Below are 12697 nucleotides of genomic sequence, written 5' to 3' on the forward strand. Positions count from 1 at the left end.
AAGACAGGAATTTAAAAGATTATCAACAGTGTAGAAATTTCTTTTTTTGAAATCCAGGTCTTACATAAGACCATTTAACCAAGCTGCTGGTTGCAAATTGCAATGAACAAGCAAACGAATACTTACAGGAACAGTCCACCAGGTTCAGCCCTTCAAGCTTTTCAACTCTTTAAACTGAAGATTAGAGAAGATTGATGCTTAACGAGGTCTACAAAATTGGGGGCACACATAACAGCAAACAGAATAAATAAACAATAACTTGCTACAACTAGCCATAGACCTACTTCAAGCCCCAAGCCCCAATTAGGTGTAAGGATAGCTACTTCAGTCATCTTCTAATGTACACAGCTTCTCTTAGGATCATGGCGGAGGAGCAGATAAAGTTACAGAGAGGCCAACCCTCTTGATTTTCTCAGAAGCCAGCTTCATCCTCTATCAACTAGTTTTTGAGACCCTTCAATGCAGGATGGTTTCTCATCTGCATTTGTTTTCTCTCCATACAGTACAAGTTCATTATACATATTCAGAGAGGCCTTTGAGAACTCGGACAATGACTCAAAAATGGAAGTGAAGCCTGTCTGAAATCCATTCAATATTATTCGTTGAGTCTCTTGCATGCAGTCATGATGCTTTGCCTTCTCCAAGTCCAGCCTATTTCGAAACATGTCTAGCTGATCCTTCCTCCCTGCCAGGTACTCAACCCGCTGCCTTACATCTGGTTCAGTGTTTTCTGAAATTTTGGACTCTAGAATCCTTTTCTCAGTTCTCTGGAAGGCAAGCACCCTCCTGTCAAGCTCTTTGGCAAGATTGTCAGCTTTTCTCTTTTGTTGTTGCTCCTCTCCTTGCTGAACCCACAAAGCTCTAACATCTCTGGTGAAACTTTTCATGGCATAAGCAACCGAAGTATCTGGTAGCTTTTCAAGTGCATTTAACCAGTCATGACAAATGACGATTAAAGGAGGTCCAACTCGATATGGATGCAGTGAAGACTGATCCCTTGAATAAAATTCAACCTCCGGGACCAAAAACTTTGACAACCAGCCACTAAGAGCCTCGACATATGCCCTCTGAGCTCCGATATAGGCTGTAAAGCATGCACGCCAGTTCTGAATTTCAGTCTCTAGTTGAAGTGTTGCAAGCCGGTGTGGGTCGCCACAGAACCTTCCATATGTTGAGGATGTAAAAGATTTAACCTCAACCATAATATGTTTCTGAGTTTCATGTGACTCGAGCATCACCATCCAGGTTTTCATTAGGCTGCAGAAGAAAATAGAATTGCAAGTGTAATAACATCTACAAATAATAGAATTGTCATTCATAGAGTTTGTTTTGATTATTTTTACCCTTTGATCAGCTCAAGGAGCTGAGGTTGTAGCTCTTCATCTCTAAGTTGTTGAATTCTATTAGATATTGATTCGGCCGTTCGGAGAGCAATCCATATTCTTGTATATAAATCTTTGACTGCATTTCGTGTTTTGTCTACAGTTCGTGAATCATCCCCCCTGACATCTTGGTTTCTCAGCTGTGAGCATTTCCGTTCATAAACTCGCCTGGTACGTTCTCCAGCCTAAACAATATAAATACATCGATAAAAACTGGAGATGTCAGAGTAGGAAATGAGGGCAACAGACCAAAACTTACTTTCACTTCATTATAAAGCTTCTTCTCCCAAGCATACAACCTCCCCAGTGTGAATGAATGGCTGCCTGATTCCATTCCACCTTGGTCATCAAAAAGGTCATTCTTATATTCTGTCCAGTTACCATTGCTTTTGAAGGTAGGATTGAGAGAGCTTTTATGTGATGAAGATTGAGAAGACGCCCTATGCCATGTGATAGCTTGGATCAGTTTTGATGAATTCTCTGCATTAAAGAGGATAGATTCATCACAGAGAGTTTACAATACAAATTGTTTTTTTGAGAATGGTCCCATTAACAAGTCACTGCTGTTCTTATAGGTTCATAAACACCATTTTAAATATGATAACTCAATGTGATGAAGACAATAGAACAGCAAATCAGAGCTTCTTTCATGTGTGAAGACCAGTAGCAACAGAAGAATAACAACAGATACCATAACCTATTACTCCAAACCCTTCAGTTTCAGAGTATCAGAGAGCTTAGGCACATCCAAGATCACAATGAAAACTATGTCTTGAATTCATTAGCAATAATTCTTGAAAACAGGGCCCTAACTTGCACAATTAAAAACAAAAACAGAAAAAGAAAAAAGTAGACAATCAACGCGGAAGATCCGTGCCGAAACCCTTGGTAAGAAGTAAGAAGAAATTCATAAACAACTGATAGAAATATGACAGATTGCCACTACATTCTGATGAAGGTGGACTGTAATATATTCAGATTGCAGTAACGAACAGAGGGTATGAGTAAGACAAGAGAAAGTAAGCACTGCATGCAGAAGTCATTACAGCATTGCAACATAGCAAGGACAAAGCAACAGGAACAGAAGGAACACGGCAGTAAAATAGGAAAAGTTTTGAGGCAAAGTTCGAACTTATGAACCATCCCGTCAGAGAGAAACGGTAGGAGAAATCAATAATTGCCGCCCCCTGTGACGCCGAGTAAAGCTCTTAAATGTGCGCCACAAAGATACAAGTCTAAAACAACAATTTCGGGCGACAGCCGAAACAATAAATGCATATCAAACAAGACAGAAAATGCAAAAAACAGTTACGGATCTACTGTGTAATTTATATCCCAAATAGATAAATAATGGACGACAGCACCTTCCAAAAGCTTAAAAATTCATAAGTACTGGAGAAGATTAAAGAAAGGAAATTTCTTTGAGTTCTATCAAATCATGGCGAGAAGTTTAGGAATTTGTGAAAATGGACAAGAATTAGTAAGAAAGAAAGTAAAAAAAAAAAAGTTCTGTAAAATAAAAAGTTTGACGTCTAATTTTCCTATACAGGTTACAGGCAAACACGACAGGTCCATCTTCATCCCAAACAAACAAATGCAGAGTGAGAAACACTTTTGACTTTGAGTTATTGCAAACAGATCGCAACACCCTTTAACCGATTTAAAACAGACAAGGACGAAAAAGAACAAGAAACCCAACAAACACCAGCCTTTAATTTCCTCGAAACCAGACTGCAGATGAACTCTGTTTGCTTCTAACAACATGGAGACCTCTTTTCCGGAATCATAAGCCCTTATGAAATGGTCCTCAACATCTCTCAACGCCTCCAGAAGCTCTCTTTCCCTCGATGGAGTACCGATTACCGTCAAACCTTTCTGCTCTTTCCCGCTAACATTACCATCCTTACAAGTTGTCTTCACAACTTCGACAGCATTTCCCACAACAACTTCCTTCTCCTCCTGCAACTCTTTGTTCACCTCCACATGTCCTCCCTCTTCTTCCTCTTCCAGTTCCGGAATCCCTTCCTCTTCCCTCACTACCTTCAAATCATCGTCCCACGTCCTAGTTAACCCTCCCATCATCACTGCCTCCGTTCTCACCCCATGGAATGGATTAAAGCTAAAAAAATCCCACTCTATATCGTTCTCCGGTTGCTGAAAGGGCACTTCCGAGTAAAAATACCCACACTTGGGCGGGGGCGGCTCGCATTCCTCCGAGTCCGAAGAAGAAGAAGACGAAGAGGAAGACGGGGGACCAACGGCAGGTAACGGGAGATCGTGGGTCACCGTTGTCGTCGTGGTCTGACAGGGTGTGGAAGACGGAAGTGGAGGCGGCTCCGGGTCCGACGGCAAAGTAATGAGGTACGGCGCAGCCGGCGCGGAGTGGCGAGCAACGAAAAGATGTAAGGCAGCGGCCACGGATTGAAGGGAGTGGACGTAACGGCAATGCGCGTCGGCGAGAGCGTACCGGCGGTTGACGGCGGACTTGAGGAGACGTTTCCGGTCACGACAGAGTGAAACGACGCCGTCCTCGTCGTCGTCCCCGCTAAGCCGCGAAGCCATACAGTTGCCCATTTTCCTACGCAAGCCTTGTCTCTCTCGAGACACTAAATCTCCGCTTCGACTGGTTCTCTTTGCTGCAGAGGAGAGAGAGAGAGAGCGGGGATTAGGGGGAGGGAAGGGGATGTTCTTGGCTTCGGTGATGTCGTTTCCATGATTAATTTAATAATAACAGGTTTAGGTGTTTTATTATAGTTTCCCGCGCCAATTTGCTTTTTTACTTCCCATGGCTACCCTTAATCTTTCAAAACAATGACGAATATGTTGTCGTCCTTGCAACCGTGCAAGTGATTAAAGTGGGTCCCACTGACAGAAGGCCAAATGCTGTTCGGTGACTCGCGGAATCATCGGATAATGTTATCGTGAGTCATTGAACTCGAGAGTCAACTCTGATTCAATTTCAATCCGACCGAATCTATTACTCTTATCCGGAATCAGATCCAAACACGTGTACGGAATAAAGCACGTTCGTCGCCTGCACGTGTAAACAACAGCGAAAAAAGGCCTACGAATTTTAGGCACTCGCGGCTTTTCGTGTCTCTCTTCGCGCGGCACATGGCTCGACAACCATTCCAGTTAAGGACTGTATCGGCAAATTAATAGATACCAAGGGCAATTACGTCATTCCACTCACAATTATCGTTACGTGGACCATTTGACCACCTGTACGCAACGTCCAACGTGGAAACTTGCGCCTCGATATAGAGGCTAAGAAAGTAAAAACACCTTTTTGGACGCCTCAGGCATTCGTAGGACAGCGTGCATTCTGCCCTGCCAAAGTGACTATATGGGCCCTCTCCAATCCACAGCAGTGATCCCACAGATGACCTCAAGTAAGACCTCTAAAAAGCCTTGGGGTCATGGTGCAATTGAATAGAGGGGAAGAAAGGGGAGAAAAGTGGAGAAGGAAAGAGGAAACTGAGATTGCCAAGAGAAAGACACTTCACACAATTTACAAACCCACAAAGGAAAGAGAAAAAAAGAATTAAAAGGGGTAATGAATTTTAAAAAAAGAGTAGAGAGAACTAAGAAAGAGTGTACCCTAGAAAATAATTTGTTCAACTATTCACCTTGAAGCTCTATCTCTTAGCTGCTGATGTTGATGCTGTTCATATTAAAAAGTAAAGCTCAAAAGTACCTGTCCCTAGTTTATAAGCACATAGGGAGAGAGATGGGGATTCTCTGCTGAAAACCTAATGTTACAGTGTACACTTAAAGAATTTGAAGGTTGGCTGGCTCCACAGTTTCTTTCTTTCTTCCTTCTTCTCTGCCTCATAACAAGCTCGATCTTCTTCGTCATTCACGGGGAGAGGCAGCGACAATGGCGGTGGTGACAGCAACATACAACAACGGTGGAGAGTTTTAGGAGCTTTTGCTACGGACTTTAGGAAGCATTAAGTTCCATAGGTGTGGTGCAAGGGGCGAGAGAGTTTGCCCGAAGGTTAACCCCACCCCCTCTTAGGGATAGTGTCGGGCCCTTGACTGTGCTTGCCCGACTTACAAGATTAGAATCCAGAAAAACAACAATTACTGTGATGTCATCATGGAAATGGCGACGGACTCCTCGATCAATTTTCTTCAAGTCCGAGTACCTCATCTCTCTCTTCTTCGCCGCTTCCTGTAGCGCAGTCTTCACAAGCCTTCGAGCAGTTCCCTGCATCAACATCAACCATATAAAGTAATTTCATTTTAACCAAAATAATATCTTGACCATGTACACTACAGATGACAAGCCCATAATCTTGAAGATACGTGCCCAGAACTAACTCTTCACATATCTGGAAGTGCTTTTATCCAAGCTCCCTTATTAGGTATGTTAATTTGGTAATAGAATTTGATAAAGCTGGAATGGATAGGCCATAGAATTATTGATCTCTGATACAGATTGAAACCTGCAATGGATATAGGGCTCAGACTGCTCTCTCAAAATGAATCAACCTTCCATCTAATGCGAGACGCATCTTGAGGCCTCATTTATCCATCACTTATCCCAACTAAACAAGCAGTGCTGAATCCAACAACCTGGTGCCCCCAATCCTAGGCTTAGACATGCCCCTTGGGGAAGATTGATCATCCCTCCACACCCACAAGGAGATTTAGGGTAGAATCACTTATTAAGAGACGATCAGAGATATCAAATGAAATGGAGTGAAAATTGCTTACACATAAAACCATATCTTATAGGGGTTCATCATTGTTTTCTTAAACAGGTTGAGCACCTTGACTCCATACAGGACTTCGACTACTCAACAAGAGGAATCCAGACCGATATCTCTAACACATAAAGCTAGTATATCAGCCAGTTAGGCTTGTAACTGGTAGATCCATCCATCTTGTCCATAAAAACTGTATCACTAATACTTCCAGATCAATTTGTAGTCACCTAACAATAAGGATTTATTATTTAAATCTTACAACAAACCACAGGCAAAGGACAGAATCAAGAACCTTTCAAGTAGGCTGACTGTACTTTAGAAATCTATTATATATAAACCTGCTTCCCAGAAAAAAAAATAGTTAAATTTCTTTCACCCACAAGCAGAAAGATCGGCTATAGATAACTTACATTCCGCGGATTGTTTTGCACAATATTAACCGCTTCCTGATTGCTAAGATGCTCCCAAAGCCCGTCAGAAGCAAAAATAAGAAACTGATCATGCGGCTGAAGTGGATGCACAGAAATAGAAGGCTCGGCACTCAGTATTGGCCTTCGAAAAGGCTCACGAAGCCGAAATTTGGCATACAATGGCTCTCGGTTGAATTCAGCCTTTTTTAAGTATACATCACCAATAGATCTAGAAACCTGAAAGCATAAGAACCAATTAAAGACTACTGCAAAAATCCACTTGAAACCCAGAACTTCTTCTATTCAGTGAAAGTAAAAAACTGAAGGGACTTTAAAATTTTAAAAAATATGAAATAATACAGGTAAACAGGGCACAGAACAAACGTCTCATTTCCTGAGTCCTAAATAAACTGGCCATCACAGTCAAGGACCATTCAGTTTGTCACGACCAACTACTTCAAGTACCATAAGATTCAAATGGTGTTTCTTTTATGGAATCTAAAGAACCTTAGTTCTTTTATTTTAATCAGATTCATCCCGTTTTTACCTTTTTACAAAGGTTGAGAAGCCAGGTGCACAACTTCGATGGGTTAGAAGTAAAAAGAAGTCAAGGAAATGGTCAAACATGACCATGGGTGTACATGAAAAAAGAATGAATTGAGCACATTTTTTTCTGGTTTCCATACATTTGGTTCCTCAACTTCTCCATTGCAATTCTTTGTCACCTCTAAGGCAATCCTCCCCACCCCCTCCTCTTTCCCCTCCACTTCTCTTTCCATATTCTCTATTTTTAACCCCAGGCACCTGTATTTTATCTTCCACATCTCCATTCAAAAGGTTTACTATCTCCTTTAGAGGAACTTTTATAGAGCTTCATTATCCTCCATCTTCTTTATAACTTCAAGGTGCATCTCTTTCTTTGCATTAATCAGTACCCAAAAGGTGACAAGCTTCGTGCCACACCAGGTTTCCCATTTTAGGAGAATTTTGTACCACCCAACCACAAGCATATCCTTCTTTGTCTACAGTAAAAGAGGGAATGAGAGGAACGTGGAGAAAGAAGGTAAATGAGAAAAAGAACAAGATAAAACAACACTCTTGGATTGGTAACAACATTTTCACTGGCTTTATAAATAATCACAAATGCCAGTGAAATTTCTGAGGCTTCTGCTATTTCAAATGTTAATTTTATTGAACCACAACTTTAAAAGTTGTGTTGCATCCAGAAAGAATGCAAGTATATGTATCACTAACATGGTCTGCCACATACCTGGTAGCAAAACTAGTGATGAAAACTGGGGACACATGTGACTGTGAGAACTGATACAGACTGAAAAAATAGTATACACCAGCTGATACATCCAAAACAAAATAAAATCAAGTGGCCAAATCTGATGCGTCTCAGCTAATAGCACTATACACATTTTAAATAGGCAAACGTATGTAATAGAAAATGAGTGAATCAGTATAGTGGCCTATGGAGAGGTGGTCGCCATCTTGTTGTTTGAAATCCTATTCCCATGAGATGTTGTGAATTTCTAAAATAGGGGATGTGCATCTTTCCTTTAACCTTTCACTGATGTATCAAAGTTTCTCTCATCAGAATCATGCCACTTCTTCTATAGCAGCAGAAAATCTCCCAATTAGAATTGCACTTCTGAACTGTCATCAACTCACCTTTCCTCAAGCATATACAGATTTCCAATGACAGCAAAAGAATACAGTTCTAAAGCTCCTACCAAGAGCATAATACACAGTATCTGCTCACAGCAATATATGTATAGCAAGGTAAAATCTCAAGGTATTAAGAGCCACACCAATAAAAGTTACACCTAAATGAGATCAAACACAACCAACACATAATCTGAATATTAATTGCTTGAGCCAATAAGAAGATAAAACTCTGAGCACCCCAGAAGGAATAACTCAAAGCATAAACAAAAGAAGAAACAAAACCCAATGAAAATCCATCAAAATTCACACCAGGTCAGATAGGCAAAACAAAATTCCAAAGAAATAGATAGCAGACCCACTTGTTTCCCAACAAAAGGAAGTCTTACCTGTATGAGGCCCTTGACACGCCAGACATTATGCTTTAAAACTACAATACGGGAGTCATCTGGATGCAATGAGAATAGCTCCTGTCTCACAGATTCAATCCCTGCGTTGTGCTCCGCTGACAACTGAACAGAGAGAACCTCACCAGTTGCCTTAACTAGTCTGCCCAAAACTGCACGAGAATCTCCCACATTTGCAATGTACAGGGTCCCACCGCATATGACACCAACCAAACAGCAGGAGCCTACTGCTGCAATCTGAGGTTTCGTGGGCCATTGTTTGGTAACAAGGGAAAAAAACCCTTCTTCAGTTGCTTGAAATGCTTTCCTTATCACATCTGCTGACATTCCCTGTTGTTCAGCAGCAAACCCTGAAGAAGAACAAGGACCAAACAGAAGGTAACCTCATCACTAGCAATCCCATGTCAAACTGCATTCATTTTAATTTGCATATACTTTTCTACTTTGGTCCAAATTGATATGCATGATCCTATAACAGCAACCAAACAGAAATATGGTCCAGTATTCCACAGTCTTAAGGGTGGATACTAAGGACAGATTAATTGAATCAAAACTATCAGACCACTGATACATTCTCCATATATTCAAAACCATGTGGAGTGACAACTTCAAAGGTTGCTCATATAACTTGCTGATATACGGAAGCACAACTGATAATAAATGATGGAATCCAAGCCTACAATAAATTCAAACAAAAAGATTTTGGGAAAAAAAAAGATGAGACAGACTCAAATATTTACAATTAGTTACATCACCAAAAAAATTTCACTAAACCATAATAACTCTTGCTCCAAAACCAACAGAATTCAGATAATGGATAACATAATTCCCAAGCATAAAAATAACATTTTAAGATTCTCACTCTTGAGGTGATGAAAAAGATGATCGTTGATGTATCTCGAGGTCTCAGGGCCACCATGCCCATCATATATACCAACAAATGTACCATAGGGACCCGATTCAAGCAAGCTCAGTGGACCCGATTCCATCTGGCTTTGGTCCTCGAGCAAACTATTTGCCTGAACTACTGCCATTGAGAACTCCCCATTCATATGCTGTCCAGTGTCCTTGTACCAGAGAAGCCCATCTTGCCGGCCAACAGCATCTGAGCCAGTGTGAACATACCGATCTGACGATGGGCGCCAACAGGCCCTCAGAAGGTTCATTAACCCCGCTAACATCCCTCATCTCACCCAAAGCAGCCACCAATTTTTCCACATCCAGATGGATGCAATAGGACACAGTATATTCAAAAGGCTTGAATATCTTCTTGTAGTCTGAATAAGCAAGAAGAATACACAATATTACAAGAAACAGAGTGCCAAGTGCAACAGATGAGTTGAACTGGGTGCAAGGTTAATCTTCCAGTTCAAAAAAACAAAAGAGCGCCAATAAGTCTCTCCCCCTTCTCCAACTCTGAAGACAACCATGAACAAGAAGAAGAAAATAATGTCAGTGAACGGTATGACACGAGATAACACAAAAAATGACAGCAAGTGGGAAAAGAAAACGAATTTTGCAGTTCCGAATTAGTGGGATCGTGATCGAGTCCAAATACTCAAACTCAAATCCTTCTTGTTTTCGTTTTGTACTCATTGAGAAGCCAAGAAATCAGAAACTGTCAAGATATGGAGGAAGTTATGCAATAGATATTTTGTAAAAGGCCCAAAACACTACAGTGAACCTACTCTAACATCAGGATGAACAATCAATGGACCAAAATTCCATTGAGTACCTTAAAAAATCACCGACAAAACCAACCAATTGAAGAACTTAAGCACAGATGCAGCAGAAATATAAACAGAGCAGTAGGAAAACTCGCTTCCTGTATCCCACAACAAGAAAATTTTCGGATCAGCCAATGCGAACACAAGAACCCCAATATCTCTTGCACTGAGTACTCAGACAACTCCAAAATCCCTAAATCAAGATAAAGAAAATTATCAGAAAAAAAACCCACTTTCCCACTGCTACAATTTATCCAAATCCGAAAAATGCCACTCTCCTCCATTTTCTCTTCACTCTGACGAAAACCCACGAAAAGAAAGCCAGAAAAGAAACCACCCGTGGTGAACTTTTTAGCAATTGCAGTAAACAGCTGACCAACAAACACAAAAAACTCACCTTTCTCAGCGCGTCTCTCTCTTGGATTACGTATCTGCTCGCTCACGCAATGATCTGCGGAACCACGACTTCATGTGATTCAGACGAAGCCGTAGATCTAAAGATCCATCAAATCACCGAAGAGGGTTGAGTTTTCAGCCCTTCAGCCCTTTTTTTTTTTTTTCTAGAGAGAAAAATTCATGACCCAAGTAAGAGAAAGAGAACTAGAAAAAGAAATAAGAAGGGTTTCTTTCTTTCTTTCTTTCTTTCTTTCTTTTTCAATGAGTGGATTTGGCTATGGGGGAACTGAAAACTATCGTCTCTCCCAGCAGACAAAACCCATAAAACAACCAACAGGCGAGCGCTTAAGGCCAGCAAAGCAGCGGGGCAGCTCTGGGCTCCACACACAAAGCGAAGAGAGAGAAATTTAGAGAACGCCAAAGCGGAGATGAGAGAGAGAGAGAGAGAGTTTGACAGACTGATTTAACCCCTTGGACAAGTTTCAATTTCAACCCACGACCAACGGTTCCCTTGAGTTGGCCTCTTCTGGCCGTGGACATTTTTGAACCCTCCGCCGACTTCAACAGCCAACTGTGATCCAACCATCCATGCCCCACCTCCCTTCACATCTCAACCGTCCACTTACCTGCCCCAGCCCACTTTCCCACGAAACCTGTTTCCAGCCTTTTTTGAGCTCTCTTCAATATTGGATTAGTGCAAGGCTCTTATTAACTACAGTCACATAAATTTTTCATTTAAGGGTTTGAGCTCGAATTAATTAGATATGAAGGCTTTATTTAAAGCTTGATTGATGTGACAATGTGGCTGGATTAGAGTTAATAAAGACGGGCAAGGGATCAGTTTTCTCTAATTATGTCAGGAATTAAATTTCTTAGTCCAATACCTTGCTTTCACGTAGTCTAATCTCGAGAAGAAAGTTTGGTGTCTGTCCTTTCCATGAAAACCCAAAAGAAAAAGAAGAAACACAGGAGAAATCAAATGAAGGAAGTCATTAGATCAAAATACATTCGATTATGTTTTGTTCTTAATTGGATTTGAAGATTCCGAAAAGGAAGAGAAGAGAAATTTGTTTTTTGCCTCCAATTCATCTATTTATAGAGACGGAAGAAAGAAATTCCTCCTGAAATTCTCCACTTGTAGAACTAATCCACCCTCGTATTCAATCCCAGAAAAAGAAAAAAGCTGTTGGCTGTCAAGTAGAGAAAGCATGTTATGCACCTTTGATCTAGTAAGTCAGGGACGACCCATTATCCCTTACATGTAGATAAGATAAGCACTTTGAAAGAAAAGATGGATTTAAGAACAAGGGATCTGGTCTAGAAGAGATCCCGTGACTCTTCCATTGACAATCTCCTGCTTCTATAATTTAAACGGAAGCAATGTTCCTTCCATTTGTCACATAAACAACACTTGTGTATGCTCTGTAATTTTGATCTCACTTCAAAATCCATTTCAAAAGATCCAGAATGGTCAGAAGTGTGGAAGTTGAGCAGCAAGCACATCTCCCTCTGAACTGCTCTGCCACTCCTGATTAATCAGTTCTGAATACTAGTTCAGGCATATAGACAAGCACCTGGTGTTGAACCTTCTCCCCTTGTTTTCCTCATGTGAAAACACAGAGAAAATTAAAACACTTTTCACCTGTAGATTTGTCTGCAAGATACCAAAACAGAGATTGCAATGTTCCCCAGGAGCTGAATAGTGCTGCCAGGTCCCACTCTCACTCTCCCCCTGCAGCTTTTCCTCCTTTTTCAATACAGAAATGGGATATTTCCCTCGTGTCCCTCCTTGATTGAATGGAATGGATAGGGATACACTTGTAAATCTCGGTAGACGAAGAGAGACTTCGTGGACCCAGCTTCATTCATGAAAAAAAAAAAAAAGAAGATGGTCATGGCGGCAGCACCACCACCACCACCATCGCCACCGCCACCTACCCTCATCTTTTGAAGCTGAAATTGTGCCACATGTGAAGAACGAAGACCACC

At 41.2% G+C, this 12697-nt stretch overlaps 2 protein-coding genes across 3 annotated transcripts; both read right to left on the reverse strand.

The window, feature by feature from the left end:
• Positions 1 to 51: 51 nt before the first annotated feature.
• Positions 52 to 4069, reverse strand: LOC137938924 (protein ALTERED PHOSPHATE STARVATION RESPONSE 1-like). Its single transcript, XM_068784039.1, has 4 exons — positions 3092 to 4069; positions 1642 to 1862; positions 1344 to 1567; positions 52 to 1257 (listed from the first exon to the last, which is right to left on the reverse strand). Exons 1-4 carry the CDS (start codon positions 3954 to 3956, stop codon positions 426 to 428), a joined length of 2142 nt encoding a protein of 713 aa, XP_068640140.1. The 5' UTR covers positions 3957 to 4069; the 3' UTR covers positions 52 to 425.
• A 910-nt stretch (positions 4070 to 4979) lies between these two features.
• LOC137938614 (probable protein phosphatase 2C 60) lies at positions 4980 to 11088 on the reverse strand. Of its 2 annotated transcripts, XM_068783577.1 has the most exons (6): positions 10710 to 11088; positions 10321 to 10505; positions 9448 to 10001; positions 8568 to 8935; positions 6508 to 6744; positions 4980 to 5595 (listed from the first exon to the last, which is right to left on the reverse strand). In XM_068783577.1, the coding sequence occupies exons 3-6, from the start codon at positions 9764 to 9766 to the stop codon at positions 5326 to 5328; spliced, it is 1194 nt and encodes a 397-aa protein (XP_068639678.1). In that variant the 5' UTR covers positions 9767 to 10001; positions 10321 to 10505; positions 10710 to 11088; the 3' UTR covers positions 4980 to 5325. The 2 variants fall into 2 exon arrangements, with proteins under 2 accessions (XP_068639678.1, XP_068639675.1); XM_068783574.1 differs by lacking the exon at positions 10321 to 10505.
• Positions 11089 to 12697: the final 1609 nt, after the last annotated feature.

This window comes from Aristolochia californica, unplaced genomic scaffold (assembly GCF_029961685.1).
Source record: "Aristolochia californica isolate CCGP_79_NKW_82.1479 unplaced genomic scaffold, dmAriCali1.0.hap1 SCAF_8, whole genome shotgun sequence".
Lineage (NCBI taxonomy): Eukaryota > Viridiplantae > Streptophyta > Magnoliopsida > Piperales > Aristolochiaceae > Aristolochia > Aristolochia californica.